Source organism: Cydia splendana, chromosome 1 (genome assembly GCF_910591565.1).
Source record: "Cydia splendana chromosome 1, ilCydSple1.2, whole genome shotgun sequence".
In the NCBI taxonomy this organism is placed as follows: Eukaryota; Metazoa; Arthropoda; class Insecta; order Lepidoptera; family Tortricidae; genus Cydia; species Cydia splendana.
Window position 1 is genome coordinate 81,194 of NC_085960.1, and position 22,073 is coordinate 103,266.

The window sequence follows — 22,073 nt, forward strand, 5'->3', positions numbered from 1 at the left end:
TCACCCAGCCCATGCGCAGGAAGAATAAGTAGCCCCACCCAGGTGCACGTAGCGGTGCAGGCGCTCCAGCGTGACGACAAACACACGTGCCCCGCAGAGCCTAGAACATGCTTACCCAGCCCATGTGCAGGAAGAAGTAGCCGCACCCAGGTGCACGTAGCGGTGCAGGCGCTCCAGCGTGACGACAAACACACGTGCCCCGCAGAGCCTAGAACACGCTCACCCAGCCCATGCGCAGGAAGAAGTAGCCCCACCCAGGTGCACGTAGCGGTGCAGGCGCTCCAGCGTGACGACAAACACACGTGCCCCGCAGAGCTTAGAACACGCTCACCCAGCCCATGCGCAGGAAGAAGTAGCCCCACCCAGGTGCACGTAGCGGTGCAGGCGCTCCAGCGTGACAACAAACACACGTGCCCCGCAAAGCCTGGAACACACTCACCCAGCCCATGCGCAGGAAGAAGCAGCCCCAGGCGCAGTCGTACACGTCGTTGTCTAACCAGCGGTATGTCCGGGGGTCATACGAGTAGTAACTCATGTAGGCGAGGGTCACGCCCCAGCGCTCCCTCTCCCCTACGCACGCCTCCAGTTCCGGCTGAAGGATTTGCTCGAAGTAATGACGCTTACGCTCGTTCTGAGGGCGGTAATACGTCGTGTTTTTTGGAAAGCAGTACAGTACGGCTACCACCAGTTTTGACATTGACAGATTAGCTCGCGTCTACGTAAATTACATTCTATACATCTCGCTTGCACTAATATGCGAGTACGAGCGAGATGTATATAGACGTGAGTGAATATGTCAATGTTAAAACTGGTGGTAGTGGTACAGGCGTGATTCTCAAAATAGTGGCATCTACAGGTTAAAGTTTTTTTCAGATTTAAGACAGAAATATTTTTTAATACTTCAAGTATCCCAAATTTCAAAAAGGGAACGAAATTATGGCAAGTTGAAGTTTTGTGATACAGGTTAAAGTTACACTACACAGGTTAGGAGGGAAATGTAGCAGCTTAAAGTGAGTTGTAATATAAAATAATATATAATCAAATTGAATGAGTCTAGAATCTCGTCCTGCATTTCCTGTGTGGAAATCCAGACGGCCAGCACGAGCTGACGTTATTATGCTAGTGTATGTATCGAGTCAGAAGTCACAATCACCTGTCAGGATTTATATTGATCACAGTTTAAGCAGGTTACAGTAAAAAATACATTGTTTTATATTTTATCTCTTAAATGGATAATAATACGAATGTCTCACTTTTAGCATAGATGAATATACCTTCATACAATATTGAAATAATATTATTACATTATGCCCCATATCAATTTCGTAAAATAATCGAGACAAGTTAAAGTTAACATTGTGTAACATTATGTTGTGAAACTGCGACACTTGGGTCATAATGGTCCCCTACGGTGGTTAGTTTGATACTTAGCTAATATTTTGTCACAGTTATGATCTAAATCTAATTTTGTGTGCGTGAGTGTGATGCGATACCGCGGATGTACAGGTTACAGTGAAAATATCCTTGGACAAACTTCGTGCGTGCATATTGTTGTACAAAAAAAATATATAAGACCCGTGCAACGTACATTTTAAAAGATATTGTCTATGTTATTATATAGCATGATATTTTATTAATATTATAATAAGCAATTTATTGGCATTCAAAAGTTACAAAGTAAAGAAATAATAACACATAATCTAAACATAAAACTAATTAAAAACTAAACTTAAATATAAATTAAATAATAATGGCAAAAAAATTAATAAATTAAACTAATAACTAAACATTCTAAACTAAAATCACCTAAAAAGTAAAAAACCTACAAATAAAAAATGGGCTCCAGGTCTATTCCAATAAAATCTAAAGAACTAAAACTGGAAGAGCGATGCATTTGGACAAGACAGGTTACAGTGAAAAGTGGTACTCTTTATTTTTTTTTCAATATAAGTATTAAATAAAAATAATGACTTGACCTCGATAAACATGGTTTTTGTTTATCTATAAACATTTTTGTTTCATATGTGTTCGCGAGCCTAACGCCATCTAGCGGGCATCCCAAGAAGAGGCGGAGTTTCCAAGCACGGCCGCGCGGGGGCGCGGCGACAGCCTCTACCACTTTACCATCCTACACGGCAAGGCACACAAGCCGCTCTCGCGATTATTTTGCATTTTTATATAAAGTCGCCATACTATCCAAAGTTATACAAATTAATTTAATTAATTCTATAAAACCAAAATAAGAAAAATCATTGAAGAGACCCGCCTGCTGCTCCTGAGACCTCCTGAAACGCTAACCTCCCAAACATTGCCAGGATCAGCAAGAAACGGTCAGGCCATCCATTATACACCTTCTTCCCTTCAATCGGCATTGTGCTAATACCGTGTCTATTTTGTAACCTTCCAGTGTCGAGCACGTGTCGCGTGGTGCACACGGCCGCCATTACGTGCCAACAACGAGTTTCGGGAATAAACTGTAAGTGCTTTACATTCTCTCACAGACACCATGGCTACTCCTAAAACAGCAGTGACTCCAATTTCCTTAACTGTAGATTTAAACGACCCGCGTGTCTTGACGCAAAGACGAGGCACACTCAAGGGTAAACTCACGTTATTCGCTAAATATGTCGCTACGCTTAATAAGGCTAATTTAACTAATATTCAAAAAGTCGAGTTACAATTACGCATAAATAATGCCGCGAGTTATTATCGAGATTTCGATGTCGTTCAAACTAGGATCGAGGAGTTAGCAGAGTCGAGTGACCTCCCTAAGCATTTAGAATACCACGAAGAGTTCGAGGGGCAATATTATCAGACAGTGGCCGCAGCGTCCGAATTAACTGACGTTGGCAACAAATGCCCCGCTGTTGCTAACGGCTGCCCCTGCCAGCGCCGATTCCGTGGGCTATAATATAAGGTTAAATTAATACCTACAATATCACTCCCCACCTTCGACGGTTCGTACGAGCATTGGTTAGGGTTTAGGGACACGTATACTTCTCTGATACACGATTCTTAAGGATCTAGGTGCCATACAAAAGTTTCATTACCTACGCGCAGCCTTAACCGGCACCGTTTTGCAAGTACAATCGCCATCAGATATATCAGAACGGCCAAGGCGCTCACAAATATCTGAACACGCCTCTATTGTCAAGGCGTTAGGGCGCGTGTTCAGATATTATGAACACCTTGGCCGCTCCGATATATCTGATGGCGACTGTAATTAAGTAATTGGGCGGAGGCGGGTCCATATGCAAGGAATAATTTGCGGCCGGTCGCTGCTTGCGATGGGTCTGTCTCTATGGTAGCTACCTGTCCGGTAGTTGGCATGGTGAATGGTCTCGGGGGGAGCACAAGTTGCGGAGATCCTCGAGGCAAAACTGGTTGTGCTCCTTCCCGAGGTTACTGCCTGTTAACTGCCTGGTTCTACCGTAGAAACAGGCAGAACGGAAACAACCAGTTGAACTATCTCAGGGTGAGTTTTGCAACGGATCGAACGCCGGGCTCGGAAGTCGATGATGTCATCCGTATGACTTCATGTGCAACGGGGCCAGGTAAGTGAACCAGTGCAAAGAACACCCTTCACGCAATCCCAACCTATCTATCCCTATCCCTCAGATGGATCTGTATTTGTGTGCCAACATCGAGAAGCCACTGTAGGTTCGTCTCCTTTGACGGAGGCGAGCATGCAGGGGCGGGAAGATTGGTGGCCACAAATAACGATCCATATCCCACGTAATCAGCCGTAAGCGATGATGTGGCATGTCGCAGCGGGCTTCTCATCCACAAAGAAGGATGATTAGCGGTAGAATGCCACCCGCGTGTTTGTGCCGTGCGCGGGGACCCGTACGGGTGGAGAAGGAGATCCTGGGAGCGGGCGCGAAGCGGGGGTCTGTTGTCGTTATCCCCGTTAGAAGAAGTTCCTTTGGCTCTAGATTCATCTCACACGGGAGGTCTAGACCTAGCCAGTCAAGATCAATCGGCTGTTGTGTCCAGTCAGATGGCCGCATGGCGAGTGTCCTGGGGTGTAGGGGTCTATAATCGGCGGAGCACGACTCCCATGTCGGCTGTGGAGCTGACTAGGGTTTTGGCACCGTGCGGATTCATGGGCAACGCACTTTGGGACGCTATATCAGCTTGGTATCCCTGATGCGTCAAAGCATCCCAAATGTGAGGCTCCGAGGAGGGTGGGGAGCCAAGCTGCTGAAAATTTCACTGGTGGTTTATGGATAGCATAATACCAAAAAGTCCAAAAACGACGGAAGGAGGAAAAGCCGGACCCGTACGGGATGAGGCAAAGGCGCATAGCGCAAAGGTTGCTGCACCAGCTCTTAGTGGGCCTGTCCCTGACAGGAACGCGAGAGTAGGTAGCGGTAAGGTTTGGAGGTCCGTGAGGACGGAGGACGCGCACGGCGCGAAAGGCAGAGGCCATGGTGGAGCAGGCCACTTCAAAGGTACCACTCGCGCCGAGCAAGTTCCCCCAGGGGGACCGACTAGCGCAGGTGCCGGAGGAGTAGGCAGCGGAACGATGGCCTACTGCAAGAGGCAAACGGTAGCACCGCTTCCAAATCCTGCTGGCGTTGCTCCGGGCGCCCTCGACAACGCGGCCATTCCTAAGGGCGTGGACGTGCAGTCGGGTGGAGGAGCCGCTAAGTCCAGGAGGCAGAAGAGGCGTGCGAAGGCGCGACTAAGAACGGACGCGGAATCGGTGGCCGGACCCTCCACAAGTGGAGCGGGAAGGCCACAGAATAAGAGGTCACTGGGGGCCAGTGGCGATTCATCTCTGCTCGCTGGTGACTCCAAGAGAGCGAAGGTAGGGGGATCGTTCGCGGAAGTCACGGCGAGCGAGAAGATGGCCATCGTCCCAGTGGCCTTTCCTGCCGAGAAAGTGGTGCAGGAGCATATGCCGGCCATCGTAGGAGCTCTGCTCCTATCTCTTGACGAGGCCGAAGAACCCATGCCCGACATCACACTCGGCAACCTCGTGGGGGGCGCGCTCAACGGGTGTGTAATGATCCGTATAACAATTTTTGATATATTTTCAAAATATATAACAACTTTTGGTATAATTTCATGGTTATACCAAATTATCACTTAAGCGGTATAATGAACTTTTGATATAACAATAAAATAACTATTTTCATTGGGTATAATGTTTAATCGATATAAAAGCTATTCGATATAAGGTTTACTGGATATAATGAATATTTGTTATAAGTATTTATGGTATAATGTATTCAAATGTATAAAAATAAGTTGAGGTTATAATAAAAAAGTCGGTTCTGGCGCTGTAGGATCGCAGTTCTACCTAACACTCCTCCTCGCTTCGCTCGTCGTCGTACCTAACTGAGACCTGCCTTAAGTTCGAATACGTAGGTTGTTATAATAGTAGTAAATATTACAAATTATACCAGTACTACATTATGCCAACTGAGCGTTATATGGAACATAATTATATCACATATACATTATACGCTGTTAATGTTAGATTAGAAGTTGTTATATTACAAGTTCATTATACTTGACGATAGTTAGACTCTCTAAGAATATACCATGTATTGTTATAGCAAAAGTGCATTAGAATAGAATAGAATAGATTTATTCGTAAGCACAAACAATCGGAACAGTACATAGTATAAAAAAAAGAAACACAAAATAAGATTAAAGTGCCACGAAATGGCCCCATCTCAGCATGTTGCTGGTGGCTTCCAGCGCTGATCTTCCGATGAGACCATCAAGTGAGAAGAATCACGGAAGGTAACAGACAAGAAGAAAAAAGACAGAAATAACATACAGTAAACAGTTAGTTATATAAGAAAAAAGTTACACAGCAAGAAGATACAACATAACGACTATTTACAATTAAGATTAATTAATACAAAAACAAGCATCGTGCTCTAAATCGCTGTATCGATCCGGTCCGACCATATCTTGGCTGAGCATTACAGCTGTATATACTACTAGCGCCAACGGTGGCTACACTAACTAAAAAGCAATGTCAGACCAAACCAACATCGAGAGTTCATGAAATCTACGTTAAAAAATCTTGTAAGATTAGCTTATTAGCAAAACAGCATTGTAGGATGACGAATTTACGAAAATGTACGAAATACTAACATAACAGCACTCTACTAAGTATGGCGTAAAGGAATGATGAACCCTTGTCAGGCCAAAGGAACAAAACACTTGAGGTAAGCATAACGCTACGTCTTACGTAGGCGAACAACGCGCGAACGCGGCGCGGCGCGGCGCGGCGCGGCTAAATCAATCCTTTGATGCCCATAGAAGTGTCCTACGTAAGCGATCTCGTTGCGAACGCGGCGCCGCGCGATTTGCACGCGAATGTCGGGCGGCGAGGCGCGGTGAGACGCGGCACGGAAAAAACAAACCGTTGTTGCATATGGAAGTGTCCTAGGTGAGCGATTTTGACGCGATGGCGAAGCGGCGCGGCGGCGGCGCGGCGCGGCGCGGAACGGGCGCGATCAATCCATTTGATTTTTAGACGCGAATATGACGCGGCTAGAGGCGTGGCGTATATAGAATTACCGGCTATGATTTGATTAGTCGACTCCCGTTTGATTTCTTTATAGGTTTTCCTGTAATCTATAGGCACAAAACTAAAAAAATATATAAATTCGCGGAAATTGACATAAAAGACTTAACTCCAGTAGCGTCTATGGCACTTACGACTATTCTGAGTTCGCTGTAATAAAGATTCGGCAAAGTAATTAATGTAATTATTTTAATTTTTTTAAGCTAATTGCGAAGTCTAGGTCACAGAAAAGAGCAACTACTTTCGTTTTTAACCGCCTTAAAAAAAAGGAGGTTCTCAGTTTGACCGGTATGTATTTATGTATGTATGTTTGTCCGTGATTTTGATGCGGTTTTCAGTGGGATTGAGAGTGCGAGTGCGAGTGCGAGTGGGAGAGGGAGTGGGTCCCTGTATTACGAGCGCGCAGCAAGATCAATCGATCGTCATAATGAGACAAAAATAAATAACGTGAAATAAAAAAGTAAAAATATAAATAAATCAATTAAAAAAACAAACATAAAAGCAAAATAACTTAATATAATTTCTTTAAAAAAACCGGCCAAGTGCGAGTCAGACTCGCGTTTCTAGGGTTCCGTACATAATTCCGACTCACGCTTGACTTCACATTTCTAATAGGTTTTCCTGTCATCTATAGGTAAAGAACTATTTTGTATATATTGTTTTTCAATATTTTAGACCCAGTAGTTTTGGAGATAAATGGTCATTTTTTGGCTATTTTCTTAAATAACTTCGAACCTATGTATTTTAAAATTATAAAAAAATGTCCATCTTTAGGTTACTAATGTACATATGTGTACCAAATTTCAACTTAATTGGTCCAGTAGTTTCCGAGAAAATAGGCTGTGACAGACGGACAGACAGACAGACGCACGAGTGATCCTATAAGGGGTATAAGGGTTCCGTTGTTTCCTTTTGAGGTCCTTTCAAAAACCCAACCCACTGAAAAGCACAAAATATTTTTTTATATACCCAGACCCCACCCCTATCCTTGTCCAGTCCCTATCCCGTCGTAAAGCCAATTTCTGCCAAAACGTAATTAATCCATACTATCCATACTATATCAATACTTAATATTATAAAGGCGAAAGTGTGTCTGTCTGTCTGTCTGTCTGTTACCTCTTCACGCTTAAGCCGCTGAACCGATTTAGTTGAAATTTGGTATAGGGATAGTTTGAGTCCCGGGGAAGGACATAGGATAGTTTTTATGTCGGAAATCATCCCTGAAGAGAGTGCAAAGGGGGGTGGAATTGAAAGAGTTAATGAATTGCCTAATAATTGAAGCAAGCAATGTGCGAATTGAATCATTGCTATTAGAATTATCCAGGCGCCATACCTAGTTTAGCTGCTGTCACTAATTCCACGCAGACGAAGTCGCGGGCAAAAGCTAGTAATATTATAAAAGCGAAAGTGTGTCCGTCTGTCTGTCTGTCTGTCTGTTACCTCTTCACGCTTAAACGGCTGAACCGATTTTCATGAAATTTGGTATAGAGATAGTTTGAGTCCCGGGGAAGGACATAGGGTACTTTTTATCCCAGAAATCCCTCTTAAAGGGGGTGAAAAAGGGGGTGGAAGTTTGTATGGGGAATCAACAACCTTTTCTTCAACGATTCTTCAACTTCTCCAACTCGAACTTTTCCAACCTTTTCAAATTCGTCAACTTCAACTTCTTCAACTTCTACTTCTTCAACTTCTTCAACCTTTTCAACTTCAACTTTAACTTCTCCTACTTCAACTTCTCTAACTTCAACTTCTTTAACTTCATCAACTTCTCTAACTTCAACTTCTCCTACTTCTTCAACTTCTCCTACTTCTTCAACTTCTTCAACCTTTTCAACGTCTTCAACTTTAACTTCTCCTACGTATTCAACTTCTTCAACCTTTTCAACTTCAACTTCGACTTCTCCTACTTATTCAATCTTTTCAACGTCTTCAACTTTAACTTCTCCTACTTATTCAACTTCTTCAACCTTTTCAACTTCAACTTCGACTTCTCCTACTTCTTCAACTTTTTCAACCTTTTCAACTACTTCAACTTCAACTTCTCCTACTTCAACTTCAACTTCTCCAACTTTTTTAACTTCAACTTCTCCTACTTCTTAAACTTCACATCTCCAACCTTTTCAACTTCTTCAACTTCAGCTCCTACTTTTTCAACTGTCCTTCAACGTCTACTTCTTCAACTTCTTCAACTTCTCTTACTTCAACTTCTCCAACTCGAACTTCTACAACTTCTCCAACTTCTTCAACTTCTACTTCTATAACTTCAACATCTCCTACTTCTTGAACTTCAACTTCTCCAACCTTTTCAACTTCTTCAAGTTCTCCAACCTTTTCAACTTCTTCAACTTCAACTTCTTCAAATTCGACTACTCCAACCTTTTCAACTTCTTCAACTTCAACTTCTCCAACTTCTTCAAATTCAACTTCTCCAACTCTAACTGCTTCAACTTTTTCAACTTCTCCAACTTCTTCAACTTCTCCAACTTCAACTTCAACTTCTCCAACCTTTTCAACTTCTTCAACGTCTCTAACTTCAACTTCTCCTACTTCTTCAACTTCAACTTCGACTTCTCCAACTTTTTTTACTTCAACTTCAACTTCTCCAACCTTTTCAATTTCTTTAACTTCTCTGACTTCAACTTCTCCTACTTCTTCAACTTCAACTTCTTCAACTTCGACTTCTCCAACTTCTTAACTTCAACTTCTTCAACTTCAACTTTTCCCACTTCTTCAACTTCAACTTCTCCCACTTCTTCAACTTCAACATCTACTTCTTCAAGTTCTCCAACCTTTTCAACTTCAACTTCTCCAAAATCTTCAAATTCAACTACAACTTGTCCAACTCGAACTGCTTCAACTTTTTCAACTTCTCCAACTTATCCTACTTCTTCAACTTCAACTTCTTCAACTTCGACTTCTCCAACTTTAACTTCAACTTCTTCAACTTCAACTTCTCCAACCTTTCAACTTCTTCAAGTTCTCCAACCTTTTCAACTTCTTCAACTTCAACTTCACTAACTTCTTCAAATTCAACTTCAACTTCTCCAACTCGAAGCGCTTCAACTTTTTCAACTTCTTCAACTTCTTCACTTCTCCAACTTCAACTTCAATTTCTCCAACCTTTTCAATTTCTTCAACTTCTCTAACTTCAACTTCTCCTACTTCTTCAACTTCAACTTCGACTTTTCCAACTTCTTCTACTTCAACTTCAACTTCTCCAACCTTTTCAATTTCTTCAACTTCTCTAACTTCAACTTCTCCTACTTCTTCAACTTCAACTTCTTCAACTTCGACTTCTCCAATTTCTTTAACTTCAACTTCTTCAACTTCAACTTCTCCCACTTCTTCAACTTCAACATCTACTTCTTCAAGAACTTCTCCATCTTCTTCAACTTCTACTTCTATAACTTCAACATCTCCAACTTCTTCAACCTTCAACATCTCCAACCTTTGCCACTTCTTCAACTTCTCCAACCTTTTCAACTTCTCCAACCTTTACAACTTCTTCAACTTCAACTTCTCCTACTTCTTCAACTACGACTTTTCCAACTTTTTCTACTTCAACTTCAACTTCTCCAACCTTTTCAATTTCTTCAACTTCTCTAACTTCAACTTCTCCTACTTCTTTAACTTCAACTTCTTCAACTTCGACTTCTCCAATTTCTTTAACTTCAACTTCTTCAACTTCAACTTCTCCCACTTCTTCAACTTCAACTTCTCCCACTTCTTCAACTTCAACATCTACTTCTTCAAGAACTTCTCCATCTTCTTCAACTTAGAAGTTGAAGAAGTAGACTTCTATAACTTCAACATCTCCAACTTCTTTAACTTCAACTTCTCCAACTTCTTCAACCTTCAACATCTCCAACCTTTTCCACGTCTTCAACTTCTCCAACCTTTTCAACTTCTCCAACCTTTACAACTTCTTCAACTTCAACTTCTCCAACTTCTTCAAATTCAACTTCAACTTCTCCAACTCGAAATTCTTCAACTTCTTCAACTTCTTTTCAACTTTATCAACTTCTCCAACATCTACAACTTCTCCTACTTCAACTTCAACTTCTCCTTTTCAATTTCTTCAAATTCACCTTCAACTTCTCCAACTCGAACTTCTTCAACTTCTCCAACTTCTTCAACTTCTCCAACTTTAAATTGTCCAACTTCAACTTCTCCAACTTCAACTTCTCCAACTCAAACTTCTTCAACTTCTCCATCTTTTTCAACTTCTTCAACTTCAACTTCTCCAACTCGAAGCGCTTCAACTTTTTCAACTTCTTCAACTTCTTCACTTCTCCAACTTCAACTTCAATTTCTCCAACCTTTTCAATTTCTTCAACTTCTCTAACTTCAACTTCTCCTACTTCTTCAACTTCAACTTCGACTTTTCCAACTTCTTCTACTTCAACTTCAACTTCTCCAACCTTTTCAATTTCTTCAACTTCTCTAACTTCAACTTCTCCTACTTCTTTAACTTCAACTTCTTCAACTTCGACTTCTCCAATTTCTTTAACTTCAACTTCTTCAACTTCAACTTCTCCCACTTCTTCAACTTCAACTTCTCCCACTTCTTCAACTTCAACATCTACTTCAAGAACTTCTCCATCTTCTTCAACTTAGAAGTTGAAGAAGTAGACTTCTATAACTTCAACATCTCCAACTTCTTTAACTTCAACTTCTCCAACTTCTTCAACCTTCAACATCTCCAACCTTTTCCACTTCTTCAACTTGTCCAACCTTTTCAACTTCTTCAACTTCTCCAACTTCTTCAAATTCAACTTCAACTTCTCCAACTTTTTCAACTTCTCGAACTTTTTTAACTTCTCCAACTTTTTCAACTTCCTCAATTTCTCCAACTTATTTATCTTCCTACTTCTTCAACTTCTACTTCTTCAATGCATCCAACTTCTACAAATTCTCCAACTTTTTCAACTTCAACTTCTCCCACTTCTTCAACTGAACAACTTCTCCAACCTTTTCAACTTCTTCAACTTCAACTTCTCCAACTTCTTCAAATTCAAATTCAACTTCTCCAACTCGAACTTCTCCAACTTTTTCAACTTCCTCAATTTCTCCAACTTATTTATCTTCCTACTTCTTCAACTTCTACTTCTTCAATGCATCCAACTTCTTCAAATTCTCCAACTTTTTCAACTTCAACTTCGACTTCTCCAACATCTTTAACTTCAGCTTCTCCAACTTCTTCAACTTCAACTTCTCCAACTTCTCCAACCTTTTCAACTTCTTCAACTTCAACTTCTCCAACTTCTTCAAATTCAAATTCAACTTCTCCAACTCGAACTTCTTCAACTTTTTCAAATTCTCCAACTTCTCCAACTTTAAATTGTCCAACTTCAACTTCTCCAACTTTTTCAACTTTATCAACTTACGTTATCACGTCAAAATTAATAAATAAATAAAAGAAAATAATATCTTAATTTCGTTACAAATAAAGAAAGTTCGCATTTTTGACTAATTGTAATTAGTCATCCATTTTGGGGGCGAAAAGAAGGATGTAATAAAAAGCAGATTTGTTTAAAAATTATGGTACCCAAATTACTAATTCCACGCAGACGAATTCGCGGGCAAAAGCTAGTACCTAATAAGCAAATTAATAACCACCCGGGTAATTGTGTACTTAGTTTTTGAAGGCGGTGCCAAATCAATATCCCAGTAAACCAAAATTTTAGACAACGAAGAACGCTGCACTTACTTGCATAACCACATAAAGACATAGGTTACTCATAATTTAAATACGAATTTACTAATAAACCGTGTCTGCGTGCGGCCATTGCGATCGTGGAGTGTCTCCCTAGTCGGACAAGGCCGCCGCGCCGCGCCGCGCCTTCGCCGCGTTCATGTGTGAGTAGGACACACCTATACGTATCAACGTTTTGTTTCTTCTTCGCCGCGCCGCGCCGCGCCGCTTCGCGTCTAAATCGCTCATGTGTGAGTAGGACACACCTATACGTATCAACGTTTTGTTTCTTCCTCGCCGCGCCGCGCCGCGCCGCGCCGCGCCGCGTTCGCGAGTTGTTCGCTTACGTAAGACGTAGCGTAAGTAAAATTACAAACTACAGGCAGCTGGTATCAAGTCTGTAGGCTTCTTGGCTACGTTGGTGATTAAGTAAATACAGTTTAATCTTTGTTTTAAAGCTATGAATACTTTGCAGGTTTCTCAAAGGCGGAGGTATATTGTTCCAGACTTTCGACGCGGCATAGCGAAAACTTCCCCGAAACGCTGCTGTGGCATGGCGTGGCATTAACAATTGAATTCCACAGTTACGGCGTTCGCGGAGCTTAATACAAGAAAGCTTATTGAAGAGATAAGGCGGAGTACCATATTTAAGCACACCAAAGAGCAGACAAGCTCCATTAGCATTATGTCCCTCAATCGTTATATCGACTAAAAATATATCAAAAGTTGTTATATGGACCGTTACGCACCCCGCTCAACGTCACCTGCAAGGGGAGGGAATCCGCGGCATGGCTCGGCACGGTACTCGGAGGTGGAGAGATTGCCGGGCTGCGCCTGAAGGTCGTGAGTGCCAAAGATCTGCCGAAACCGGTCAAGATGGCCTGGAGAACGGTGGTCGATGGCACTCAGGACATGGCGAGAGCCCTCAGGGTGCTGCAGAGGAGGAAGCCTAGGCTGCGCACGAGCGAGTGGAAGGTAGTCGACACCGTGGGGTCGGGGCCGAGCACCAGGCGAATCGTACTGATGGACCGGGGCTCGACACCAGCCACTTCAAGCTTCTGGAGGAAGCGCGGGAGCAGGGGCCTGGGGGGGCTGAGGTCGAGCCGTGTAGGGAGGGGGGAGAGGGGGGGGGGGGAGTAGCCCAGAAGGCTACGGTCGCTGTGGCGACAGGGGGGGCCCCGGAACGGGAGGCGCCACCAGAGAGATCAGTCGGAGGAGGCGGGGGGCATGGTGCAGCTAGGAGAGGACCATGCTGGACCGCGCATGTCTCGAGCATCGTCACCGATTTCATCGATGGCGGGCTCAGAGGATCTGCGTGGTCTGGCGGAACTCTACCTGGAGGGTACCATGTCACCCATGTCCTTCGACGACACGGTCCAGGAGGTGGCTGCTGATCTCAGCACCACCAAACAATAAACGCCGCAATGGAGGGCTTAAGGTGCGTACAGATTAATCTCCAGCACAATAAAGCAGCCACTGCCCTTCTGGCTAAGCTGTTAAAAAGCGATAAATTCGATATTGCTCTTATTCAAGAACCATACATTTACAAAGGCGAGATAAGAGGCTTAAACGGTACTGGCGGGACATTGTTATATGTTTGTCCTGAGAGTACTATGAGGACATGTATCTATGTTAAAAGTGGCATTGACGCTCTGCTTCTACATGCTTTCTGTTCCAGGGATCTGACTACGGTCAAGATCCAAAACAAGGGGGGGGGGGGGGGTAAGGCACTAATCATCTCATCAGCCTACCTTCCCTACGAGGCAGCGGATCCAATCACTGGGCAACTGAGGGATCTCGCTGCTTACGGCAGCCAGCAGGCGAACACCGACCTGATCATCGGCTGCGATGCAAATGCTCACCACGTCATCTGGGGGAGCTCGGATGTCAACAGAAGAGGGGAGAAGGTACTGGATTTTCTGGTAAGCTCTTCTTTACAACTATTAAATAAAGGCAATGAACCGACATTCGTCAATGCAAGGCGGGGGGAGGTTATTGATATAACGCTAGCGTCCAACAACGCGAGTAATAAGATTAGCTCATGGCATGTCTCTGGGGAGATTTCTTTATCGGACCACAGATATATATGCTTCAGGTATACGACTAAAATCCAATTAGAAACTATACGCAAACGGAATCCCAGGAACACCAACTGGTTAGCGTTCAAAAGCGACCTGGAGGTGGAACTGGGAGACCCTAAAGGCAAGTTAAACTCTATTATTGACATAGAACTTGAAACAGACAGAATAACACAAGCTGTCTATATAGCTTGGACAAACAACTGCCCGAAAAAGAAAGTCCTGGCGAAGAAGGTGCCCTGGTGGAACCCGGAGATTGCAAAACTCCGGAAGGAAACCAGGGCTGTCTTCAATGATGCTAAAAGGACCAATAACTTCGAGCATTACGCGCGAAAACTGAATACAGACACGGAATACAGCAAAGCTGTGAGGAAAGTAAAAAGGAAAGCATGGATGAACCATTGCGATCAAATCAGGTCCATACCGGAAGGCATGAGACTTACAAAGGCACTAGCTGCAACGAAGTCAGTTCCACTCACTTCCATTAGAAGAAGTGACGGAAGAATGACTGAAACGGGGCTAGAAACCCTCAAAGTTATGTGTGACACACACTTCCCAGGCTCGATAATACATCAGAGCGTAACGGACGATGTAGCAACCGGTGCAATGGAACAATCCATCAGCACGACCAGGTACAACTGGGACACGTCTAAAAAGGTATAGTAGATCACGATAAGATACAATGGGCACTATCCTCATTTCAACCATACAAAGCCCCGGGGCCAGATGAAATCTACCCCATACTACTACAAGAGGGCGCCAATGTACTAATACCGCACTTAGGTAGACTGTACAGAGCGTGCATAGCCTTCGGACAGTACGTGTGTGGAGGATGGTAAAGGTAACGTACTTGCCTAAACCAGGCAAAGCAGATTACACAGAAGCCAAATCATACAGGCCGATAAGTCTGTCATCGTTTTTCCTCAAAACACTGGAGAAACTGGTAAGTAGACAGACACATAAGGGATGGTCCTCTTAAGAGGCATCCGCTGCACCAACTGCAGTGTGCGTATCAGCCGGGTAAATCGACTGAAACGGCACTACACCTGGTGACAACCAGAGCGGAACAGGCGATAGAGAACAAAGAACTATGTCTGGCCACTTTTATAGACGTGGAGGGGGCATTTGACCGCACCACGTATCAGGCAATCAATATTGCAGCATCTAAACATGGCATAGAACCAACAATCTGTAGATGGATTGGTACTATGCTAAATAGCCGACTAATAAAATCCTCCCTTATGGGAGATGAAATATTAGCTACGGCCACGAATGGTTGTCCACAGGGTGGGGTTCTCTCACCAACTCTCTGGAGTCTGGTAGTTAACTCACTGTTGGAAGAACTAAACAAAGGCCCAATACATACGGTAGGGTACGCAGATGATTTAGTAATTCTTGTAAACGGGAAATTCCCGGGAACAGTATCGGAAATCATGAATAAAGCACTGAATCAAGTGGAGAGATGGTGCAACTGTCATCAACTCTCCATAAACCCAGGCAAAACAGTGGTAATACCGTTTACCAGGAAAAAGACCCTTAATGGCATGAAGCAGCTGAAGCTTTATGGAAGAGTACTGGAAATGTCCAATGAAGTGAAATATCTAGGCGTTACACTAGATAAAGAGCTGAACTGGAGAAAGCATGTCGAACTAACAACCACCAAGGCACTTAGAGTGTTTGGAATGTGTAGATCGGCTTATGGCAAAACGTGGGGTCTAAACCCAAAGGTACTAAGATGGATCTATACCATGATGGTAAGACCAATCATCTTGTACGGATGCCTGGCATGGTGGCCAAGGACACTAAAGAGCACATGCAGGGATGCCCTTATGAAAATACAAAGAACGGCATGCATGGCTATTACTGGCGCGTTTAGAACGACGCCAACAGCGGCGATGGAGGTACTGCTAGACCTCTCGCCGCTACACCTAGTGATACAATCTGAGGCGCGGAAATCGCTACACAGGTTGACCCTAACAGGCCTCTGGAGCGATAGCAAGCCAAAGACCAAACACACAAACATGGAATGTGACAATTTCATGAAAAGGATTACGAACATGGGCTGCGATAAGATGCAACCCAAGTTTGTGTTCCATAAGAATTTTAACGTTAAAATTCCAACAAGGGCTGAGTGGACCGAAGGTCTTGAAGCACCAATCTCTGATGAAAACGACATCATATGGTACACAGATGGGTCTAAGACAGAATCTGGTACGGGGGCAGGCATTTATGCAAATGACTTTAGTAGTAGTATAAGCATGGGCAATTACGCCACTGTCTTCCAAGCCGAGACATTCGCTATAATTGCCTGTGTGCATGAGAATATAGTTAGGCGAACCCAAGGGAAGAATATCTATATACTCAGCGACAGTCAGGCCGCTCTCAAAGCGCTCGAAGCTCCCAGAGTGGACTCTAGACTGGTATATAATGGCGTCCAAGCTCTGAACCAGCTTGGAAGGCAAAACAGGGTGCAACTGGTATGGATCCCAGGGCACGAGGGATTCATAGGCAATGAAAATGCAGATGAACTCGCCAGAGCCGGATCTGTAAGTAACCTTATAGGTCCGGAACCATTCGTGGGGCTCTCACAGGGAACCATCACAACGGCTATTAAAGACCATACCAAGACCAAACACCAAGAAGAATGGGATAGTCTGACGGGTCTAAAGCATGCAAAGCTCTTTATGCAAGGAATAGACTCCGGCTGGAGCAAAAAGCTTTGGAAACTTAGCAAAAGACAACTCCAAATCATAACGGGGGTGTTTACTGGCCATTACGGGGTCAAAGGATTTCTGGCCAAGATGGAACACTCTGACAACACCGATTGTCGTATGTGTGGCGAAGAGGAAGAGACAGTAAGACACTTAATGTGTGAATGTCACGCCCTCGCCAGACAAAGAATGAAGGACTTTGGAGCAGGATACCTGGAACCAAAGGACTTTAAAACGCTACCCATGAGCTCCATCATCCGACACATGGATATGGTGGGAAAAGCTCTTGAGTAGTTGACGGATCTCTTCTAGGGGGTAACTGCACAAAAGATCCCTATGGGTCGAAGTGTATCCGCAAGGGCCCCCGAAAACAATAAGATAAGATAAGTCCTTGGAATTTTCAGCAGATAACTATACGACCGCGTGGGAGTTTCTCGAAAACCGTTTCAATAATCATAGGTTACTAACACACGATTACGTAAAGTCACTTTTCAACACGCAATCAATAAACAAAGAATCGGCTACACAGATTAGAAAGCTGATTGACTCCATGTTGTGTTCCTTTCGTGCCCTGAAGACCCTAGGAGAACCTACGGACTCCTGGGACACGTTAGTCATCTATTTAATAGTCACAAAATTAGACGCGGCTACGGAACGCGAGTGGGAGGAACAGAAGGGCAACTAACAGTCAACTCTAATCGGCAGGATTCTACCTCTCGCATTAAGCTAGATCTGATTACTTTTTTTACAAAATCGTGCAGATATGTTGCAATCTATTGCGGCAAATCATTCCAGAAATACGCACTCAAATTCGCATGAAAACAAAAAGTCATCAAATCAGTCGCAATCACACAATGTAAGTACACGCAACGCATAGTCGAATGAGCGAGCGAAGCGAAGCAAAGTTCTTACATTCGACTTGGATCACGCGGCTGGCTAGCGGCACGTCCCGGCATTTCGATGTTTTTAAGCTGAACTGTCAGAAGATAGTTTGATACTCAAGAACTTAAGTAAATTTGTTCTAATTTAAATGAAATTGGGTAAACGTGTAGTTGAGGGCAATATATTTTAGTCATTAAATTATGAGCAGACTCGATCAAGGGATTATTGAGGTAGAAGAGCTTAGAAGGCCAAAAAGCTGTTTGTGAGAGGTCTTGCTATTCTGGTCATTTTATTTGCAAAAAACATGGTCGAATTTAGTATCAAATGAAAGTGCTCGGTTTGCACTTTTATAATATCGATTTTAAATCAGAACTTTATCAATCTTGTTGGTTAAGGCAGGCAGTAATCCTTCAGCATCAGAACTGATGAATTGGGAGGACAATAAGAAACATAAATGCCTCTACCTAAAACTTAGCGCACTACTTTAAAATTGACACATTCACCAATCGGTCGGTTATGAACTTACTTTGAAATCAGAACTTTATCAATCTTGTTGGTTAAGGCAGGCAGTAATCCTTCAGCATAAGAACTTTTTTTTATACCACATCGGTGGCAAACAAGCATACGGCCCGCCTGATGGTAAGCAGTCACCGTAGCCTATGGACGCCTGCAACTCCAGACGTATTACATGCGCGTTGCCGACCTTTTAAAAACCTGTAGACTCCTTTTTAGGGTTCCGTAACTCAAAAGGAAAAAACGGAACCCTTATAGGATCACTCGTGCGTCTGTCTGTCCGTCTGTCACAGCCTATTTGCTCCAAAACGACTGGACCAATTAGGTTGAAATTTGGTACACATATTATGGAAGTCTGTTACCCAAAGACGGACATGTAATAAAAACAAATGAATTTTAAGCATAGGGGGCTCTTTTAGGGAGAATATAAGAAAATTAAAAAACAAAGTTTTGCAAACCATATCGTGGTACATATTAAATGAAAGGGCTTATTTTGAGGATTTCAAATATATTTTTTTTATAATTTTATATGACATAGTTTAGAAGTTATTCAAGAAAATAGGCAAAAAATTACCAATACCCCCCCTTAACTCCGATACCACTGGGTCTAAAATTTTGAAAAATTTACACGTAATAGTTCTTTACCTCTAGATGACAGGAAAACCTATTAGAAATCTAGAGTCAAGTGTGAGTCGGACTTAAGAAAAAAAACGCGGTTGGGCTGTTTTAGGGACACAGCCGTAATGGTTTACGTGAAACTCGGCTTCTGCGAAGGCCGAAGGCCGAGCTACGCGTATGAAGGCCCGAAGCATCCCCCAGTAGCTTTTGTAAAAAAACGCACGGCCGAAGGCCGATATGCGGGAGGTTAGTGTTCAAACACAGAACAATTATTTATAGTACAAGTGTCTGAATGCGAAGGTCGAAGGCCCGGAGCCTCCGACATGTGCATGCTTCCTGCAAAGGAGATCGTCGATTTTGTTCTATCTTTTGTTAAGCGATTGGGCCCGATACCTATAGATTACTAGAAAAACGTATAAGAAGTCTGCAATTAAGCGTGAGCCGGACTTAAGAATTGCGGATAAGCTCTATCAGGGCCACAACTGCAATTGATTTACGTGAAAAGTGGTGTGGACAGCTAGTGCGAAAGTAGAAGGCCGAGCTCTGCGTTGGGCCGAAGGCCCGAAGCATCCAAGAGAGGTGTGCCTCCACGCAAGGTCGAAGGATGAGCTTTAGGAGATTAGTGCTCAAACAGAACAAATAATTGGTTGGTTAAGTACGAGTAGCTAAATGAGAAGGCTGAACTGCCGTATATCAGAGGGTCTACCGCGAACACCGAAGTTCGCAAAATGCGGGGATTTCTCTTTTACTCCAATGCAACCGTAATTAGAATGACAGAGTGAGATGCCAGCAATTTGCGATATTCGAACAAAATTAAAGATAGCTAGCCGTGTGTGGAAAAATTTAATGAACAGTTGAATGTACTTATGAACTTCGCTTTGCTCGCTCGTTCGAAAATGTGTGCAGTACGGAACCCTTGGGACGCGAGTTCGACTCGCACTTGACCGGTTTTTTTGAAGAACCCCATACTGTAGACCCTCGGGAAAACCTCGGAAGGGAGCTCATTCCACAGCCGGTGCGTCCGCGGGAGGAAATTCCTCTTAAATCGCAAAGTATGCGACCATTTAGGTTCTAGGGTGTGAGGATGAACACCCTGCCGACGGCGAGCGGTGCGGTGATAGAATGCGGCCGTTGGCATCATGTCAAATAATTCCTCAGAGCACAGCCCATTGTACAAGCGGTAGAACACACACAAGGAGGCAAAGTCTCTCCTTAGACTTAAAGGTTCAATACCGCTTGTGAGTTTGGGATCATCGACGATTCGCACAGCGCGCCTTTTGACTGAGTCGAAGGGTCCAAGCTGGCATCCACGTGCTCCTGCCCAAAGGTGACAGCAGTACTCCATATGGGGTCTGACTTGCGATTTATAAAGCAGCAGTCTTTGCCCTGGAGTCAAGTATCGCCTCGCTTTATTGAGCACACCGAGTTTTTTGGACGCCAGCGCAGCCTTACCTTCCAGGTAGCTGCGGAATTGGACGTCACTGGAGATGTCAATACCGAAGATCCCAATACTCCCTGACATGGTAAGGGCTGTGCCTTGGAACTGTGGGACCACAGTAAATGGGGTTTTCTTAGCGGTGAACGCGCAAACTTGTGTCTTGGTGGGGTTGAATCGAACTAAATTGTCCCGACCCCACACCGAAACTCTGGATAGAGTGCTCTCAATGTCTGACACAAGCTTTTCACGACTCTCCAGCACCACAGAACGAGGGATATTGGCACGGCCTGTGTAATAGGCATCCCCAGTACTGTCGTCTGCATAGCAATGAATGTCATCGATAGACATCATGTCATTGATGTGCAGCAAAAACAGCGTAGGGGATAGCACAGAACCTTGCGGAATGCCAGCGTTAATGTCCATGCTATCGGAGCAGCTTCCGTCTACTACGGCTCGTATGCGTCTCCCGGACAAAAAGCTAGCGATCCATTTGCATAGTCCCTCCGGCAATCCATAAGATGGTAACTTCGACAGGAGACCCCGATGCCAGACCCGATCGAACGCCTTCGCTATATCTAGGCTAACTGCCAATGCCTTACCTTGACTCTCAATGGCCGAAGCCCAGGGTGTGTGAAATACACTAGAAGATCACCAGTCGAGCGACCGTGGCGAAAACCATATTAGCGGTCGCTGATCAGATCGTGTTCTTCTAGGTATCTCAGGAGCTTTGCGTTAATTATACGCTCTATGACCTTAGAGTGAAGGGAGGTAATAGCGATAGGCCTGTAATTCGATGGGTCCGATCTATCACCCTTTTTAGGCACAGGGTGTACAAGGGCCGTCTTCCACGAAGATGGAACATGCCGTTTGTCGCTAGAGAGTGTGAAAAGACGCGCTAACATGGGACACAACTCAGGAGCACACTGCTTAAGCACAAGAGCTGGTATGCCGTCTGGTCCGCTCGACTTATGGACGTTCAGGGATAGCAACTCCCGCCGAATATCCCTCCACGTGAATGAGATTTCTGGCATGGAGTATACGCACCGCGGAATGGTGGGCGGCACGGCGCTACCGTCGTCGTTCAGGGTCGAGTTCGAGGCAAAGAGAGTACCAAGAAGATCGGCTTTCTCTTTTCCACTGTGGGCCAGAAAATCATCAGCTTTCCGCAGTGGTGGTAAAGACGACTGACAAAAATTTCCCTCGGCAGCTTTGGCGAGCGACCAGAACGCGCCACTCCCAGTGGGATAGCCCGCTAGTTTCTCACCAATTCTGCCGACGAAATCGTATTTAGCCCTGGCAATGGCTTTTTTACTGGACCTCGAGGCAGCGTTTAATTTGCGTTTCACATCAGAAACGTTCGGATCCTTATTAGCTACGGCCTTGGTCCAAGCCCTGTAACTCCTGTAAGCGGCTGCTTGCGAACAGTAGCTTCTTTACAATGCCGATTAAACCAAGGACGTCACTTTGCTCCCGCAGCTATTACCGAGTTCGAATGAAACAATCCATTCCCAGCAGTATTGTCTCGGCAACATTGGCTGCGCAGGAGTCAGGATCGTCTGATGTGAAGCAGAGCTGCCTCCACGGG

At 44.1% G+C, this 22,073-nt stretch overlaps 1 protein-coding gene across 2 annotated transcripts in view; it reads right to left on the reverse strand.

The window, feature by feature from the left end:
• LOC134791615 (uncharacterized) overlaps positions 1-22,073 on the reverse strand; it is a 106,312-nt gene that overhangs the window by 61,467 nt on the left and 22,772 nt on the right. For both annotated transcript variants that reach the window (XM_063762784.1, XM_063762696.1), the window contains exon 2: positions 440-631. In XM_063762784.1, the coding sequence (XP_063618854.1) occupies positions 440-631 (192 nt within the window). The remainder of the gene's footprint in view (positions 1-439; positions 632-22,073) is intronic.